At 32.8% G+C, this 20,611-nt stretch overlaps 2 protein-coding genes across 2 annotated transcripts; one reads left to right on the top strand and one right to left on the bottom strand.

The window, feature by feature from the left end:
* The first annotated feature begins 3,824 nt into the window (after positions 1 to 3,824).
* Positions 3,825 to 4,618, top strand: LOC107861832 (30S ribosomal protein S17, chloroplastic). The gene has a single exon (XM_016707203.2). It carries the CDS (start codon positions 3,991 to 3,993, stop codon positions 4,468 to 4,470), a length of 480 nt encoding a protein of 159 aa, XP_016562689.1. The 5' UTR covers positions 3,825 to 3,990; the 3' UTR covers positions 4,471 to 4,618.
* A 1,642-nt stretch (positions 4,619 to 6,260) lies between these two features.
* LOC107861833 (homeobox-leucine zipper protein GLABRA 2) lies at positions 6,261 to 15,174 on the bottom strand. The gene is made up of 11 exons (XM_016707204.2): positions 14,880 to 15,174; positions 14,377 to 14,663; positions 13,246 to 13,363; positions 12,794 to 12,991; positions 11,780 to 12,169; positions 10,913 to 11,017; positions 10,179 to 10,388; positions 8,044 to 8,218; positions 7,662 to 7,936; positions 7,077 to 7,163; positions 6,261 to 6,923 (listed from the first exon to the last, which is right to left on the bottom strand). Exons 1-11 carry the CDS (start codon positions 14,970 to 14,972, stop codon positions 6,543 to 6,545), a joined length of 2,319 nt encoding a protein of 772 aa, XP_016562690.1. The 5' UTR covers positions 14,973 to 15,174; the 3' UTR covers positions 6,261 to 6,542.
* Between the last annotated feature and the right edge of the window lie 5,437 nt (positions 15,175 to 20,611).

Here is a 20,611-nt window from a genome sequence, read left to right as displayed (position 1 = left end):
CAATTTGTGATGATAAATAACTTATGACAATTTATCACTTCCTCATTGTGTGCTTATTGGAGCATTTGAGAAGGTTTGAAATAATGGTGTTAATGGTGAAAAAAAATTAAAGCAGGAGGCATTTTCATGGCAGATCGGAACAAAGGAACGAATAATAGTATTATTGTTGTTAAATCGTTTGGTAGATCTGGAATTATTATGGATGAGTCTAGGTTTTGTTCTACTTGCAATTGTTGATTTCTAAATGTTGATAGAGGAGTCATGGCTTAATCTATCTGAACAAGTTATTTATCAATTTCTTGTTAAATTCGAATCAAGTTATTGATGTTAATGGTGAAAAATGGTGTTAATGATGAAAAAGAAATTAAAGGAGGAGGGGAAAAGGGGGCTGAGGGTCTGTTAAAGAATTGAAGGAGGAGGAACGGGCCGGGGGGCTGGAGAAGAGAAGAAGAAGAAGTAAGGGGAGTTTTTTTTTATATATATATATATATATATATAAAGTACAACTATATTTTTTGCTTTTTTAGAAAAATATATATAAATAATATGTTTATTAGATTATTTTTTTTAAAAAAAATTACAATTTCTTACGTGGCAATGACATGACACTGATGTTGCACTAATTTGGTAATTGCGTGGGGTGCGTGCACTTCACTCTCCGTATTGAGAGTAGTATAATTTTTTTAGGGTGGAAAATAATTCACTTAGAAGTTATTAAGGAAGTAAATAATTGCCCGATTAGTTTAGGATCTAAAGTAAGATTTGAGTACAAGTTTAGGAGTGTTTGGATGTATTATCTCCTATTCAATATGATGATAACTTTACATATGAATCTTAACCATTCAATCTGCCACATTACATCTATCATATAATATACATACACATTAACACTTTATGGTTTAAGTTCTTTCAACTACAGTAATCAGTGATGTTTATGTGATGGAGTGAGTCATAGCATAATTTTTCTGTTTTACAAAACTTGTTTTTATCCACCAAGACCAACACTACAAAAGATAAAATATGCAATAAACAAACAGCAAATAAGAATCCCACACCTGGACACACTGCGATTCTGATATTATCTCCACATTTAACACAAAAAATGAAATTTAATGAAGTCCTCTTAATTCAACACCAATACATAATTCAACGGACAATAATTTTCAAAAATCAAGTTCTTCAGTCACCATCAATGGCAGCACGTTACAAGTATCAATAAGAAAGAGAAACCTTACTATCAGAACACAAGTTGTAAACGTCAAAGAGATTCTAATATGTATGGATCTAATCTCCAAGCCAACATAGTGAAGTCATTGAACATTGTAAGGGAAAGTAAAATATAAGAATGTCATTATATGCGCAATCTGAAAAAATAATCTCCTATAAATGTGAGAGAGTAATATTAACAAATTGTAGTTATCACGCTCTAATATTGACAGCAATGATCTTATTCAGAGGAGTACATTAGGCGGGATGAACTGACCTTCTTCTTGAGGAACTAAAATTATTAAGTTGTGTAATATTTGACCGCAATATAGTGTTTTGGTAATTTGAACTCATAGATAATTACATGTACAAGAATACCCAACCTTCAAAAGTAGAACTTGCAGTGAAATTTCAATGATTCCAATAATCTGCAATTATCCAAGAAAATTCATCTCTTTTCTAAGTAATATTTACTACACAAAAACGGAGCAAACGAAAAAAAAAAAAAAAAAAAGGTGAGGATATTAGATTCCAAAATTTATAAGTAATATACTTTCATGATTATTTGAATCCCAATCATAGGTGCTAGGAGTACAATTTTGGCATTGAGTTGGTGAATGCCTGGCGGTTGGCGCATCCATGAGAAAGAAGGCAACAAATTAGACGAGAATCTTTCATGCTATTAGACAGGAGAAAGGGCAGAGTTGTTTATATGCCATATGCCATATGCCATTTTGAAACTGAGATAAAAGAGTTTTACTCTCTCCTAGAGTTTATATGATTTTTGAAGTCCGCATTTAAATATTCATCAGTTATGGCTTATCATTTATCCCTTTAATGATGATAATGGGATAAATTAAATCAACAAATAAATTTCAAATTATTGTATAGGCAGTTTTGTGTCCTAATGGAATTGAAATTTGAAAATTCAATGGTCTAAATTAAAGATATCACTTGGATCTACGGTTGTGCCTTGTATATAATAACTAGCAACTAAACTAACTGATTTTTAGTGCTAAGATGTCAAATGACTTATTAATAAGATGTCACTTGGCGTAATATGAAGGCTTTATCCTCTCCTATTAATAATATATAGATAATAGATTGTACAAGAATTTGAAGAAATAGGATCGAAAGCTGTGCATGCTATAGTTCATACCTTTATTACCTGGACTATAGAGTAGCTGAATTTGACATGTTATTCAATTCGAGATATGTAATAGTCAGAAATTTATAAAAATAAGATAAGAATGATTTTGAATGGCCTTTACCACATTACTATAATTTTCTTGTATAAAGGGTGTTTAACAAAGTTGCATAGTCTTGTTGAATACCTTAGCTAGATCATTTGATTGGACCGACTCGCATACTGTCTACATCAATAAGCATATAAGCATCACTTGGATAAACTTTTTACTTGTTCCATTTGGAAGTAAACTTATGGCTCGTTTGGTGTGAGGGATAAGAATAGCTTATCTCGAGATAATTAATTTCGAAATAATTTATTTTTTAATCAAATAAATCTTTAGTTTTAGGGCATTCAACTATTTAAATATAACAAACAAGAAGGAAAATCTCATAAGAAAGGAATTCAATAGTTATGTATATACTACCCTCTTCAAAGTCTACTTTTATGAGGTTACTTCTTCTGCTATAATTTTTCAACCAAAGTAATGCAATTGGATCCCCTTTAATTTCCTCAACTTAATAATAGTCCTTGGATTTGTCTTTTATTCGATTGACTTACCATACATTTCTGTAAGAGGCTATTTCAGAGCTCTAACCCATAAAAAGAAAAATAATGCAAAATATACAAATACATAGTACTTAAATAAGTATAATCAACACGCAGTAACCAAAAAATTGAAAAAATAAGAGCGCTTTGATATCATAATCTTTTTTTATTGCATTTTGTCATCGGACTTGGACCATGTCTCCCGAACAATCTTAGTAATTAGTACATATGGCGCAAGACGATTCCACATATCGAGGTCGAAATGAAATCGAGTGTTTTCACGTCTTATCATACTGCTCAATTTGTCTTGATTTTTTATTGATAAACAAGAAGGAAAATGGAACAATTGAATTTATGACCCTAGCGACATGGTATTTCCTCCGTTTTAAAATAGTTGATCCTTTTTTACTTGACACTCCTCTTAAGAAAATATTTATTAGGAGTTTATTTTACTAAATTAGCCTTATTAATTATGCTTTGAAAATATAAATTTGAGTAAATATACTTTGTTTAGTCATTTAATGTTGAGGGTAGTATTGGAAGAATATAACAAAATAGTCTTGATTTCATCAAAAGGAATAACTAAATTGAAATAAATATTTTTAGAAAGAAGCCAACTAAAACAAAATGGAAGAAGTAGTAACTTTATCGGTTACACCAACTCTTTTAATTTTTAAACAAAGTAACTTAATTGTTGATCCCCTTTAATTTCCTCAACTCAGGAGAAGTCCTTGGATTTGTGTTTTATTTGATTGACTTCCGAGGTTGTTTTCAGGGTTCTAACTCGTGGCCCTAATCACATAATAATAACTTTATAAATTACATCATTTTTTTTTTTTTTGTTTAAATGGAATGTTTTCATAGCATATACTATAAGGGTGTATTCGAACCTGAATCATATTATTAGTGTGTCAAATATATACAATTAACGTTGCAAAATTCAAAGGAAATTTAAAAATAGAGCAAAGAGATAACATAGAGATAAAAATATATATATCTATATCCTTCCTCTTTCCCTCATCTCTTTTGTGTTATCCAAACACAACACAATGTCCTTAACTTCTCCTCTCCTTCAACTTCCCCTTTCCCAATTCAAAAAATCCCTCACCATTTCCTCCCCTTTCCTCCATGGCTCCTCTCCTCTTTCTCATCTCTCCAAACCCTCTTCCTCCATCACTTCCCCTAACTCATCTCCCCCTTCTTTCTTGCCTCCAGTTCGCGCCATGAGATCAATGCAAGGCAAAGTCGTTTGTTCAGCAAACGACAAAACTGTTTCTGTTGAAGTGACTCGACTTGCTCCGCACCCCAAGTATAAACGCCGAGTAAGGAAGAAGAAGAAGTACCAAGCTCATGACCCTTTGAATCAATTTCAAGTTGGGGATTTTGTTCAGCTTGAAAAGAGTAAGCCTATTAGTAAGACGAAGGCGTTCATTGCCGTGCCTGTACCTCCGAGGAATCAGCCGAAAGTTAAGGAGGATGAGAATAAGGAACTTGGGTTGCCGCTTCAATCTTCTCTCCAGGAGAGTTAGAGTGAGAGCTTGCTTTCTTTTGTTGGGCATTTTATAATCTTGTACTCTTCTGTTTCTTCTTTTGTCTTGTTGGGATTTTCATGGTAATGGTGTATTTTAATTGAGATTAGTCTATTCAGTTTCTAATTAATCCTCTTTTCTCTGTGTACCTGAATGTACAACTTGCCTAGACCCGACCCGGAATTGAACCGTATCGTAGTAAGTTTCACTGGAAAAATTGACGGGGTTATTGATGTAGCTGAAGGTTTTTTGGGGTATCTTTCTGCTGTTCCTTGTACCTCAATTATCCTATTGTTTTGTTGTAGTTCCTGTTCTGTTACTGTCATCGTTATTGCTTTGTTGTAATGTTGTTTCTTGTACTTCCGTTACTTCTTTTTCGGGACTGTTTTGGACTGTTTTTCCTTGGCTGAATTTCTATCGGAAAGAGTCTCTCTATCTCCGAGGTAGGGGTAAGGTATGCGAATACTCTACCCTCCTCAAACCTCACTTTGTGGAAGTGGAACTACACCGGGTATTCTGTTGTTCTTGCTGCTTAATCTTCAAAGTCAAAAACTTTGAATTAATTTCACTTGGGAAAGTTGGTATTTTGCTTCTTCATTTTACTAGCAGTTTATGGAGTTCTAACTCAATAGTTAGATGCATATTTTGTTGTGATTCATGTAGAATGGTGGACATGATCGATTGAGGAAATTAGTGTTTTTATGATGGTGCAAGAATTTCAGAACTTTTGATGGCTATCTTTCAATCCAATTTTAGTTGTAATAGAGTTCAACTTAGATCTGTCGTCTTGTAATGCTGTTTTTTCATTCGTATTGGTTTGGGCTGCATCTGCCACTAACAGATGGTAGTAGGATAAATGTCTCAATTTTATGTGTTCTGAAAGTTTCTTTCTCCTTTGATTTTTCCCTGACTGCAAATATTGAAACATATCAAGCCTTAGATGTAAATTTCCTGAACTCGCTATAGCACTTGGAAAATTCATAAATTCTTGGGTTTTTCTCCTTGTAATCGGCTGTAGTTTTCATGGACCTATCTTGAAGGATAGATTGGCATTATAAAGCTCTCTTTGTTTTGCAACTGTATTTATGGTATGCTCTATGTTTTACTGAGTATAGTTATCTATCAAACATTAGTTTTCCAACTCTTGGATAGAAGGATAGTCTATAATCATTAGAGGCACATGTAGCCTTGCCACTTTAGCTAGATCTTTTATCAATTTATGTGTGTAAATGCTATTATCTTTGTGCCCGTAAGAGAAATAATTCTTTTGCTCTTTTCGCCGTAAAGAGGAACCTGCGTCAATGGGCATATCATCATTTGTCTCTTGTATTCTGAACTTGGATACGGATGCATAATACACACAATCTGCATATATCATTTAAGAGGCAGCAAATTTTCGATAAAGCTAGCTTATCCGTGTACTTGCTATCTTCTTTTCAAAAGAACTTTACATGCCTGAGATTTATTTGAAAGCCTGGTACTCCAATGACAAAAGACAAAGATTCCATTAAAATTGTACGTCAAAAATCCTGTCTTGGGCCTAGGTTTAAAGTGCTCCATCTTTGAATTACATTGATGTTTTAAAATGGGTAAATCCATTCCTTGTTGTCCAGTTTGTAGCTTCACTGCCTGATTTAGCGTAAAAATTGTTTGTTTATTAGTTGGTTGACGTTTTAGTACTTTCTCAATATACTTTATATGGCAAAATGTTGTAGGTGTCCTTCATTTCTTATAACTAGTTTAATCTAGTTTTGCTGATCCTAAGCCATTACAAAAAGGGGGAAAATACGTTAACATTTTATTTTTTAAATTCACTGCACAGAGATCATAAATCACAAAGAAGAGAAGGAAAGAAAATTACACATGAACTGACTAGAAGTCTTATAGTATGTAAGCTTTTGTGTTTGAACATGTTTCCTTTACTATCTGGATGAGAGGGGGGAATTACAATAACGGGGGAAGAACCCATTGTTCGTAAATCCTTTTCATCAGTCTCTTCTGATGAAAAGGATAAAGGAGTAGAACTATATCATCTGTATAATGAGATTAGCATCTTTTTCTACCTACAAGAATTAATATCCATTGTCACATTGGAAACTTGCCTTGATCTTGTGCAATGTACATGATAAAAGGTTGTTGATGGATTCAATCGACTCCTTAGAAAGTTTTGCTGTTGGAGAACTGCTAGTTAGAATCTGAAAAGCGACTGTTAGCAAGGATCCTCCTTCTGAACTTCTGTCCTCTGGTTTAGAAGTGATAACAAAAGGCCTCGACTCTAGGCCATCAGGGAGGATTGAGAAACCCGAAGGTAACATAGCAATATTGCTCGAGTCGCAACCTGTTATAACAGATTGCATGCCTGCAATGTCCACCGGGGCATAGACCACTGCAGATTCATAAGCATTGGTGCAAGTATCTTGGAGGATCCACATGTTTTCTCTTAATTTAACTGCCTGAATAGAGTTCATAGTTACAAATTTTCAATTAGAAAGAAGTGGCAGCCCTGATTAAATCTCTTCTTTATAGTTTATATTCACAAATGGAGAAGAAGAAGGGAAACGGAAGTGGGGGATTTAAACCAACCGTCTTCTCCGAGAGATACTCACTTGGATTGAAACTGCATTTCCTTTGTCTTGACCTTTTGCTAAATTTGCAACAGATTGCACCGGACCTCCATTTGACATGACATCCCACTTGGATGAAAAGACGTTAAAAGTGTCAAATCTCAGTTAACCCCTTATTTTACTGCTACAACAACATACCTAGTGTAATTCCACGAGTGAGGTGTGTGGAGGGTAGAGTCTACGAGACCTTGCCCCTACCTTGGGAGGTAGAGAGGTTTTCGATAAACCTTCAGCTCAAGGAAAAGGATCAAAAGTATCTTTTACTAGAACTTAATTTCACCCTCCTATATACTTTTGGTCATTCATACATTGTTGTTGGCAAACCGTTTCGTATTTGTCCTTAACAAAGCTCCAAGTTGAAGTATAATAGTAGGTAAGATAACTATCATAAAAAGTAGAGGAGTAAATTTTGATTTGTTTTCCTGAAGTACTTCGGCATGTGAAATCCTGTTATTCAACGATGGAGCTTCATTAACATAAGGACAGGACAAATACGAGACGATTTGCTAACATCAAGATATTAATGGACCCAAATTATAACAAGAAGAGCTAACTGGGCTTACTAACCTCATGGCGACGGTTTTCATCTTTCAAGAAATCAAATAGAACGTTCCGAGAGACAGGCAACCAAATGGATGAAACAGCACAAAGAATCAGGCCTAAGGGTTCACCAGGATCAGTTAAGTTCTTCCTAGAGGCCACCCTAATATCCTCTTGGCCAGTTTTGCTAGGGACCTTGTTCCATGTGTTATAACTCGAAGCTCCAAGCATGCGGTAGAAACTCCAAGTCATTCTTTGTGCCAATGTTAGTATACTTTTTCGACCAGCAAGCGTGGCAACACCTGATGTATACATTGACAGATACAAGCTTTCCTCAGGGGAGTTCAGAATATGAATAAGTAAACACACGAAGAACTCGAACGGGGTTCAACATTAAGTGTTTAATTACCAGGAGTGTCCTTGGTAGGAATATTGGTAGCCATGAAGAAGAGGAGGCGTTCACATTGCTGCTGAAGAGTAGCCATCCAGCGCCTTGCGCCAAATGCTTGGCCACTGTTAACAATTACACGGTACAAAGAGTCCACTATACCTTTTTGGCACTCCAAATGTTCCACCCACGTTACCTGAACGTTGACACCAATTACATCAACTCTTAAATTACTTGAAAATATAAGACTGTTAGACGGTCAGTGTATAAAAGTTAAATCCATATGTATAGAGCGTAGCCCTCCACTCGTCGTTTTTTCTTTCCTCCTCCTTTTTCTTCCTTTTGTTCGGTTTTAGCTATTTCCTTTGATACTCCACTTGCCAATTTGTAATATCATAAGATAATACTTTCTCTGTCCCAATTTATGTAATAATATTTGATTGTTATCCAAGAAGTTTAACAATAAAGTTTTTTTTTTAAAAAAATAAAATTTGTGGTCTAGAACAAGTCAGAGACATTTATGTGGTTACAAATAATCTAATTAGTGACAAAATGAGAAGTTCAAAGTAACTTATTATGTATGATATATTAAATAAATAAAGATACATTCTTTCTTTGACGGATTAAAAAGAAAAATTGTCACATAAATAGAACGAAAGAAATATTAAAATCTGCCACACAATTTATTTTTTTTGTTGTTTCGTAGATTACCTGTGTTTTTCAGTATTTAGCATACCCAACTTCTGTTGCTAAAATTTACATAGTTATTCGACAAAATTTGCAGTAATGCTTAGTTAGGACGTAAGGCCCTTATAGCATTGTATGCAGAAAATCTAGCACATATATGTCAAACATCAATTGCAATGATTACTATATTTCAGCTCTGAAAAACAGGAGATGCCACTATTCATATAAAGCAAAGCTTTCTATGTAGTAGTAGATGAATTCGTGCAAATTTATGTCATTTGGAATTTGTGATGAATATAGTATAGGAAGTAGTACTGTGGGGAACTGTGTGGAGAGAGTGCATGGACCGACAAATCCAGCTAGTTGTTATGTTAGAAAGAAAGACATATTCTAACTTTGCTTTTCGTTTTTATTTTATTTTTTTTATAGAAAAAAGGTGCTTTCTATATTTAGTATCTCAATTTGTGTTTTGATTTGAGATAAAGTTTAAGAAAGTAATAAATATTTTTAAAAAATTGTGATCGGAAACACGACTTGAAATTTTAAGTTGAAACTTTATCAGTAATAGAAAAGTGTTATTTTTGGATGAATTAAAAAGAAAAGTATATCACATACATTAAGACAGATGAAATAACTTTTCACATCAAACGTTGTACCTGAAATTTACAATCGGACATTATGATATGCTACACATATTTTTAACTCCTTTGATCTTAAATTTTAAAGTTGAAGCTTTAAATTTGAGCTTTTGAGTTGTGAGCTTAAGAATTCAAAATTATGTTTGGACATAAATTTACTTTAGAAAAAGTTGAAGTTTTTGTAAGTTTGTCCCAAAAATCTGATTTGAGCCATTTTTTGGGGTCTTATATTACATTTTATAGCCAAACAAATAGCTGAAGATAAATTCTAAAAATTTAATCTAAGATATCTATGTCCAAACGCTAGCTTACAGTAAGGGATCATTTGATTTGAAGACAAGTTATGTCGGATCAGTTATCCTAGAATTAGGATAGTTGTTTGGTTTTTTATACTAAAAATAATATGCATTGCATTCTTTGTAAGAGTATATTATTTGTTTACAAAAATACCTTTTACTACCTTATATATATATGTGTGTGTGTGTGTGTATGAAAATTGATAATCAAAGAATTTGGAGGGCAATTTTGTCATTTTATGGCTTTATCTCAACATAAATTATCCTCGATTATTATACCACCAAAAGAATGGGATAACTGATGTCAGTACTATTTGTTAATCCCGGAATAGGTTATTCCAAACTTAGCAACCAAACAAGACACCAAACGTTTTATCCCTGGATTATATATTTTTTTAACCCGTAACTATTTGTTTTAAAATCTTACACCAAACGACCTCTAAGATCATATAATTCGAAAATATTTTTCATTTTTCTTAAACTCTGTGCGGAATTAATATACTATAAAATTAGGGTTAGGAAAGAAAGATCAGACCTTGCAGCGTGCATTGGATTGTTCTTGAAGAATGCATCCAGAGGGTAATTTTCTGCATTTCACGAGAGAAGCATCAATGTTGTGTTCAACCTTGTCCACAGAAACGTCCACAATACCCCACTGTCCTCCCCTTATTTGTTTGCAATATCTCACAAAATACACTTCCCTCGTCCCCACTACTGGCGTTAACATCTGCACCTCTGCAAACATCTGTATTTGTGTAACCAAAACATATGTATGTCATTAAGAACATACTGACAAAATCCTTTATTATCTTCCTACTTCCACAAGCTTATCTTTTTTCCTTCTTTCTTTTTTTGGGGGAGAGACAAATATGATGGAAATTATATTTTGAGTTTGTTGGTTCTGAATCGAGGGAAGATAGCTCATTGAATTTTAGATAAATCAGTCATTCATAATATGATTTTAGCCAAAGCTGCTGAATTATTTTGCGTAGCGAGTAAAGTCGTGTCATGTGATCAGGAGGTCAAAGCTTAAGCAGAAAAGTCTCCTGCTAAATGCAGTGTAAAATTGTGTATGATAATAAACCTGCCTTATGATTTGGTTCTTTTATGGACCCGGTATGATTTGGTTCTTTTATGTACCCGGTGTATACCGAAAGTTTTAGTACACCAGATTGTCATTTTTAGAATACAATATTGCTTATGATCCAAAACAGTACTCCATGAGGAAAAGGAAAGAACAATATGTATGAAGCTATTGAGCTAACTTACTAGCTGAACAGCGCCATCCCAGCTGTTAGCACCTTCACCATTGCATATCACGTCTACTGTTGCTGCCTTTGAAATCATGGATGGGAACATTTCTTTCCATTGATTCTGTAGCAATAAGAAATAACTTTATTGTATTCAAAACCAAAGTTTTTGTATTTTGTTTATATTTTCTATGCTGCTAACCCTAAATTGAGCTTTTTTTTTTTTCATCCGATGTCCCGTAGTTGCATAGGAGCTCGACTTATTCAAATTCGCTTCGTGCAGGTAATTAGGGTTGTGGATATGGTCTTTCATCTACGGATTCATCTAAACTAAAAACCTATAAAAATTGCAACTATTACATCTAACCCATAATCTTACTATTATAATAAATTTAAAAATAAAAATTTTAAAAGTTAAACTCATTAAATTTAAATTGTGAGTTCACTTTAACGGTTAATATGTATTATTTTCAACATAATATATCCTATTTTTTTGTGGAGAGTTACGCATAGACTGATAGACATCTATTAGGTGATTTAATAGTTTAATTTTTTTTTTTTTCACATTATCTGTTGGTATGTTATATACCCACTTCTCTATCTATAGAGATTTTTATTTGTTCGAAATGATCAAATTATAATTAGTCTATTTCCACCTTTTTGGTCATTCTCAATACTAATTTCAAATTTTCGAAAAGAGGTTTCAGTAATTTCTTACTTAAGCTAGACTTTCACTTGGCTAACATAGAAAAAAGCACAAGCAGGTCCTCTTCCTCGTCAGTTCTCGTAACATGTCAATAGCTTGATATTCTTTACACACTGTCAGTATATAAAAATTAAACCGCACATGAAATAACTGAAGTCGGAATAAATGAATTGAACTTACTACGTCCATGAAAGTCTGAAGAAGTCGAGGGAGCTCCATGAACACTATTCCTGTTTCTCTGGAAGCTTCAATACACATTCTCTTAGACTTTACATCTCCAGATTTCTCCATAAGAGGAAACTCCTTCATGTATTCGTCGTAATTAAGTATTTCTCTTCCAGTTTCAAAGCTTCTGATCCACAATGGTTCACCACAAGTAGCCATCTTTTTAAGTTGTTCCATTGCTTGATTAACCACATGCATGATTCTTGATTTTTCGAGCCCAAAAATGCCAGTGTAAAAATCTAAAGCACTTTTGTTTTCTTCATCATGTCCTCCTGAATATGAGGAGGAGCTATTTGGTGATGCACCTAATGGGTATTTTCCCAATGCTGCCCTAAGCTTTTCAACCTGCATCTCCAATATTAGAACCGTCATATATCAAGTTATACATGTTTGAACTATTGAAACATGTGACTAGCTCCTCATGAAATGATCACATAATTTAATATGATATCAGAGCAAGTAAAAAGTTTTAAATTCAAATCTCATCATCACTCAAAAAGTGAAATAATTAAAATGTTCATACATGTGTAGTATCTATCCCAATAAGAATTTAGGCAAATGTCATGTCCCTGACAGTATATGTTTGTTGTATTTAACGAAACTAGACCAATCTTTTATTTGGATTTTCTTATCAAGATATAGTTGCAACTCAAGTATTTTAAATGACTGTTACAATAAGTCATCTCAAGGATTTAATGTAAATATAAATATAATGAAGAAAAAAAAAATACATACAAATAGAGTACATTCATGACACTTTAGTCTTTAGGCAAAAGAGTATATTTGAACCGTAGCGAAATTAAAAGTAAATAGGTAAATCTGACCCTTTTCATAGTTTAAAAGTAGACTAGCTAATTTCTTGAACGAGTTAAACTTTTAGATGAAATGATAACATATAATATAATTTGAGATAAACATGTCGATTAAACCAAAAAAATTGGCACTTTAAAGATCATGTGTTAATATTACCTCAGCTCTAAGTCTGGCATTTTCGATTCGTAATTGTTGTTCTTCCGCTGGAACTCTAGGATCATTATTGCTAGAGCTAGCAAATCCACAATTAGGACAAGTAGGATTCTTTGATATCTCCCTTAATCCCTTATTTTCTTCACGTAGTTTCTCAATTTCAGCTTTTAACAATGAGTTTTCATGGCGCTCCTGTATTGCCTGCAAATATTAAATTTGCCATTTTCAACAATTAATAAGAGGACCAGACAAGACTTGACTTAGGACAAAATATACATTGTCCCTGGGGTATACGTACGGTCTGTGAGCATTTATAATCATATCCAAGGACGATTCACTGCTTCCATCCTCACTATTCCAGTACTGATTTTTATAAAGTTTTAGTATCATAATATATATAGTTTTTTATTATTATTATTTTGAAACAATCACATACATATAAAAATTACTCCTACCTTTATTTGGGTTCGCCGATTTTGAAACCAGAACTTAACTTGTCTAGGATGAAGGCCTAATTGCTTGCTGAGTTGCTGCCTTTGCTTCTCATCTGGATGGGGTGACTCTTTGAATAAACTGTCAAATAAAAATGCATTTTTTCATAAGTATTTGCTAGTGCTTGCTCAATTAGGTGACGCTCGTAAAGGGCTTTGCTTTATTCCTTCAAAATTTTGACACTTCAAAAAAAAAAAAATAGTAGTGAATTTTATGTTTTAATTTCATTTAAAATAATACTGAAAATTAATTTTTTTTAGAAAGGTACAAATTTAAATAAAAAGGGAAGAAAGAAAGAAAGTTATGTACTTTAGAATTTGAATTAAACAACACAAACATTCATAATAAATAAGAAAGGTTTTATAACCACATCCACATCCAAGTTATTTTGTAACAACACAAACATTCATAATAAGTAATATCGTTTTATAACAATATCCAAATTAATGTTTTGCAAATAAATGGCTAACATCTTATTTACTGATTTTTTTTAATTTTTAAATAATAATATTACTATATGAAGTAAGATGATTTTGTCTTTTAAGAAATACTATGGTAAAAACAAACATGTAGAAATCTCTAAATTATTTTTATTAAATTTTGATTTTAGGACACTAATTTTATTGAGATATTTTTGCACATTAATGATGTTTTGTTCATTGATGCTAAATTCATTCAAATTTATTTTGTGCATTAAGTTTTATTTTTATCTTATATGTAAAACGAGAATATAAACGATTTGAAAATAACAATTGTTATCAAATAACAACAACAATAGATTAATATATCATTGATTTAAACCATGCATGTTTTAAATCTTTAATTCATCGTATAATCCCCTAATTCATGCAGCTACTTTTGGTCTCTTGTGTTTTATTCTTCTTTTTAACTATTTCCTTTCCGAAATAAAAATTATTAAAACATGGAAAACATTTATGTGAAGTTAAACGAACATCTGGTTATTCATTATATTTTGTGTATTCATTATTTTTTGTGTTTTGAAGGTTAATTTAATTAGTAAAGTAATATGAAGGATGAGTTGAACTTAATACTGAAAAGTTAAAAATATTGAGAAGAGTTGTATGAGAATTTACGCCTCCATTTCTCTGATTTGTTGAACAGTGTGTCTGTGATATTTCTTTCTCTTTTTCTTCCTACTGTTGTTGTTTGGATCTTCTTTGTCTTCATTACAAGTATCGTCATGCTCCAAATCATCGTCAGAACCACGTGATCTCATTGGTTCTGAATTCTCGCTACTAATCTCCACCGTTGATGTTTCTTCTCTCGGCCGCCCTCCTTTGCTTTCATCGCCAACCTCCTCCATCGTCTCCATGTTTCCGGCACTGTTCCCCTCTCCGCCACCATCTCGGAAAATTCCAGCCTTCAGAAAATTCAAATAAAAAAAAGATAGAAGAAAATCAGAAACACATATACGCAGGATTGAAAATCACACGCACTAAATTTATTTTATGTATATATAGTATAATGAATCTCTTTGTGGAAATCCTTACCTCCATCACTCCGAGTACTAATTTAATTCAAAAGCAAAAATTTAAGGTTAGTTTTTTGAACAAATAAAGCGGAAGTTAAAACTTACGAGACTGAGAGAGAGAGCGGGAGAGGGGAAAAAATCTTTGGTTTCATGAGAAGGAGGAGGAGGAGGATTATTCGACATGTCAACAACGACCATGGCAGTACTGTTTTTGCTGTTAGAGGAATTGGATTATGTTGAAGATAGATTTATGAGAGACATAAATATACATGTAAAATTGTTCGATTTATTTTTTTTTCCCTTTCTATGTGATGTGAGTTTAATGAGTGTAGGACTGTGTGTATTGGAGAAGAAAGAGAGATAGAGAGAAATAGTGGGGTCTAGATGAATTAAAGGATGTAAAACAAACAAATGAAGGACCCTGACGGGGTATTTGCGTGGGGGTTGGGGGCAGAAGAGTGGGGGGCTGTTAGGAGTTGACTGTTAGATACGGTGGAGAGTCGTCATTTTGGTCTTAACTACTAGTAACTTTTTATTATATCGTTTTTCATTTGATGTGTTTGGCATTTAGAGATTGATTAAATTGAATTGGCATAATTAAGAAAATGTGGAGCATGACTTTGTGTGTACAAGTGTGCACTCTTTGAATTTGTATAAAATAAAATAAATAGACACACGTTTTATTGTGTCTACTTTTGCACATTGAAGTAAAAAGATGTAGATGTCAGTTGAAACCAAAGTAAAGAACATCATTGTATATTACGTTATTTGAATTCGTAGTGTTATACAAAAAGAAAAGATTTCTAACAAAACTTTTTTTATATCTAGTACTCAATCTCTGATTAAAAATAAAAGAAATTTATCTATCTCCCCTAAAACTTGATTGGTTATTAGGTGGAAACATAAAAGCTTCTCCCAACAGTTAATGTGAAGTGTTACACAAACTTCAACTGTTTTATCTGCTAGTTTAATTGAACTGTGTCTTTATGCAGAAAATGGCAACATGACATCAATGTACAAGATTGTTGGTCAAAAATGATGAATGTCTTTCATTTAGCCATGCATAAATATATGAATGGTAGTTGACTCTAACTATTTATTTATTGATATTGAAGGTGAAATATCTAATAGACACACGTAATTAAACGAGATTGTGTTTTCATCTCGTAAGTTCACGTAATTTCAGCCAAACATTTGAATTTGTTTATAATTAACGGCTTACACGTCTCTCACAAAAATTACCATTTCAAATCCTTTAAGAGTAAAATTGAACTAGTTGGAATGACGATTGATCAAGTTATAATTATATATTTCTCTCAATTTCTACGAATTTATCCAAAATCTTAAAACCTATAACCCGATAATATTAAACCATATTTAATTTCCTCTCTAATAAACCGATGACGAGGGTTTGCGATTTACGAGGAATAATAGTTCTTCATTGTGGAATTTGGGACCGAAAGGCATATGTGATGCTTCATTTTATATTATAATATGAAAAGAATGTTTAAGGCATTTTTAAATGGTTCAGACTTCAGATCATTAAGTATATTTATTTTTTATTAAGATTTTAACTTTTAATAGGTCGAAACAAGTCTTAGTTATTCATATGTAGAATCAAGTCTTAGGCCTCATTTGTTTGCACTTAATGGAGGTCTAAATCTGAATGATTCAGACTTCATACTATTAAATGCATTTATTTTTTATTAAGGTTTTAACTTTTAATAGATCTGAATAGGTCTTAATCATTCAGATCTAAAACCAAATCTTAAGAGGTCTGAAGGAATATTCTGGTGTTGGATAATATTCACCACTCTATTCATAATCAACAGTTACCACCACTAACCATCTCTGTCATCGTCACCATTGTCAACCAACACCCACCACCATCATCACAACCACCGTCGATAAAAAATACCGATATCAACCACAATTATCAACCGCTATCACACCTACTACCCCTTTTATTCTAATTATATTCATCACCACCACTGCCGTCAACAACACCACTAGCGGTCAATCCCTACTACCAACCAACTCATCTATCACAACTAGCACCACCACTGACTACCACTAATACATCACAACCTCTATACATTCTTTGGCCGCCACCACCATTGTCACTAGTAATGCCACCTCTACCACTACTTCAACCAGTACCATCGCTATAATTTATCTTTACTAACAACTATTTCCACATCACAACAAATAAAATCTCCAACTAGCACCAACACAATGTCAATCATCATGCATTCATGTTTCATCCAACACAATCAACACCTTAAACTACTAACATCACAATAACCACCACCACCATCAATCACCACCATCATAACAGTCACTATAATACCAACCATCATAATTATCACCACCAACAATATTAATCACTAACATCAATCATTGTCACCGCAACCACCATTATAAGCCATCTCCACTATCACTAACAAACATAAATATTTTTTCTCAATCAAATACTAATAATTTTATTGTATTAAATTACATACTTTTTTAATATATAATTAATTTTTTATTTAAATTTTATTTTTTATTTTATTATGTATACAAATATTTTTTTTTACACATTCAGATGTTGAAAAACAAAGAGTCTTAATCATTCCGTTTTCAGATCTAGAGACAACATCTTAATAATTCAGATGTGCATTCAGATTCAGACGTCTGAATCTTAAAAAAAAAACAAATAGAGCCTTAATAGGTCTGAAGAGGTATTTCGGTGTTGGATAGTTTTCACCGCCACTTTATTCATAATCATCAGTCACCACCTCTGCAACCGCTATCATTGTCAACCACTATACCCACCACCACCAACCACCTCCACCATCACAACCACCATCGATAACAAATATTGCTACCAACCACTATTGTTAACCGCTGCCACACCTACTACCTCTATTATTCTAATTATATTTAATGCCACCACCGTCGTCAACACCACCACCATCATCAACCACTATCAGCCAATCCGTACTATCGACCAACTCATCTATCACAACTAGCACCACCGCTAACTATCACTAATACATCACAACCTCCACACATTCTTCGGTGGCCACCACCATTGTCACTAGTAACGTCACCTCAACAATCACTTTAATCACTATCTTCGCTATAATTTATCTCTACTAAAAACCATCTCCACCATCACAACTAACAATATCTCTAACTAGCACCAACACATCGTCAACCATCATTCATTCATTTTTCAGCCATCACAATCAACACTTTCAACTACTAATATCAATTAACGTCACATCACAACCACCACCACCACTATCAACCGTCATCATCATAACAGTCACTACAATACCAACCATCACAACCATTACCACTAACATTACTAATCACTAATATAAATCATTGTCACCGCAACCACTATTATAAAGCATCTCCACTATCACTAACAAACATAAATATGTTTTTGTTCAATCAAATAATAATGTCGTTGTTTTAAATTACTGATTTTTCTTCTATATAATAAATTTTTTATTTGAATTATATTTTTTTATTTTATTATATATACAAATAATTTTTTTTTGTACATTCAGATGTTGAAAAACAAACAGTCTTAATCATTCAGTTTTCAGATCTAGAGACAACATCTTAATCATTCAGACGTGCATTCAGATTCAGACGTCTGAATCTTAAAAAATAAATGCAGCCTAAGTCTAATTATTGCGTAATTTGTGGATAGGATACTAGACTTATTATTTTGTGAAATATGGCATTGTCAGACATATGTCATGTTAATTAGTTGCTACTGTTTTTATTTTGTGAGAATTCTTATTAATGTCATATTAGTTGCTACCGTTACACAATATTAAAAATCATTGCTCCAAACTTATATTTATTTTATGAGCATTTTCTTATTGATTAAATGGTTAAATCAAAAATTAAATCGTTAAGGATAAAAATCGATAAATCAAAAACCGATAAAAAATATCTTATTGATTTGGTTATTGATTTAACATATTTAAAAATCGACAATACATCAAATCAAATCAAATCAAATTGCCTGATGGACATCCTAAGGTGTACTATGTAGCCGTTTGACCATGAAAATTATTCACTTTTTTTCAAAAAATTATTTCATTTAGTGAAAAAGGTGAAAACAAAAGATGTTTGACCATGAAAATTTCAAATACAATTTTGGAATTGTATTTGGAAAAGTGAAAACAAGTAAAACTTTTTTCACTCATACTTCTCTCACAAAATTTCTAAAACAACTTTAATCTATATTCATGATCAAACACAACTCCAGCTCCAACTTCAACTCTAACTTCAAAAAATTATGATTTTCATGACCAAACAGGGCCATATATATATATTGTTGGGTTCATAGAAGTGTGAATGAAAAATGGAGAAAAAATGGTGGAAAAGAGGAGACACCAATTTGAAAAGTGTACTCCCAAAATTGGAAAGTTCACTAATTCTCCCACATTGGTGGGAGATGGAAACTTTGGAGTGTTTATAATGATGAATACTTACTCCACATGATAAGTGAGGCAAGAAATAAGAGATGCCTCGCACCGTCGTCGTCATCGCTCGCTCGGATTTGGATTTGGATTTGACAAATGATCGATCGATGTGATCTATCTTTTTGGATAAACTTTATTTGACGAAATCTGATCAATACTCCATTTATATGCATGCAGTAACAGATGCAATGTTTTGACAGAACTGATGCACTTTTTCGACTGAACTGATATACTGTTTCTGTTTCGACTGAACAAATGCAATTCTTCAATGAAGTGATGCACTGTTTGGTGAAATGGTATACTGCTTCAGCAAAAATGCTGCAGACATGCATTTTCAGAAATATCACACCATTTAAGTGACCAATGCCACCTTTTCGAAGAGGCATCTGCTAGGCTATATAAACCTGCTTTCCTTCACAGGTTTTGAGATGAAGTTTTCAGAATAAAAAACTCTCTTTTTTTCTTTACATATATTCTGTGTGATCAATAAAAACGTTCTGTGCGTTTGAAGAATCCGCCTATTTGAGGTACCGCTATAGTCGGATTGAAGGTTATTTTATCCTGAGAGGAATATTCTATAATCTCAAGTATAGTGAGGGGAATTATTCCTTAAGGAAAGTCCGTGAATTCGGACGGCTTGGTCAATTCATTTCTGTTTCATCTATTTTCTAAAAAATAAAATACACCCCTTGAAAAGGTCATTTTGATCTGTGTTGAGAGTATTTGATATGCTTCATTATGTTCTTATTTATATACTTGAACTTTAATTGAAGTTGTTATTTCTACTATATGCCTACCCGTAGAAGAAATATAAGATATATGACCTAAAGTTCAACTTACCTCTAAAGTGTAAAACTGTTCATAATTTATTTATTTCTTCATATTGCTGCCCACAAAGTTGTTTTCATCCGCACCAAAACCAGAAATCCCGTTCATCATTGTCCGCTTCTAATTAATTCAAAGGTAATACAGCTAGGTGGGAGTCGGTGTTCAGAAAATGTAATTATTTCTGATTTGTGAATCTCCACATTAATGTGACATATAGCAAATTCAGACTTGTATAAACGCCACGTGGGAAACTACTAAATTTTTTTATTGTTTTTGTTTCGTGGGAATTTATGGTGTCATGCATACGACAAAAATAATGGAGAATATATACACCCTGCCATCGATTTTATGTGGTTTGATTCGAGTATGATGATTAAATTAATTAATGTTTGGTGTATATTTTATATAAAATATTTAACTTTTTGATTTTTTTTTATATATTTAGAAACTTTATAGAGTAGTAAAAAGTATTATTTCCTTCGTCACACATTAATTGTCATGACTATTAAAAATATT

This window comes from Capsicum annuum, chromosome 3 (genome assembly GCF_002878395.1).
Source record: "Capsicum annuum cultivar UCD-10X-F1 chromosome 3, UCD10Xv1.1, whole genome shotgun sequence".
NCBI lineage: Eukaryota > Viridiplantae > Streptophyta > Magnoliopsida > Solanales > Solanaceae > Capsicum > Capsicum annuum.
The sequence above is the reverse complement of the archived record's forward strand: the minus strand, read 5'-3'. Positions and strand labels throughout refer to the sequence as shown.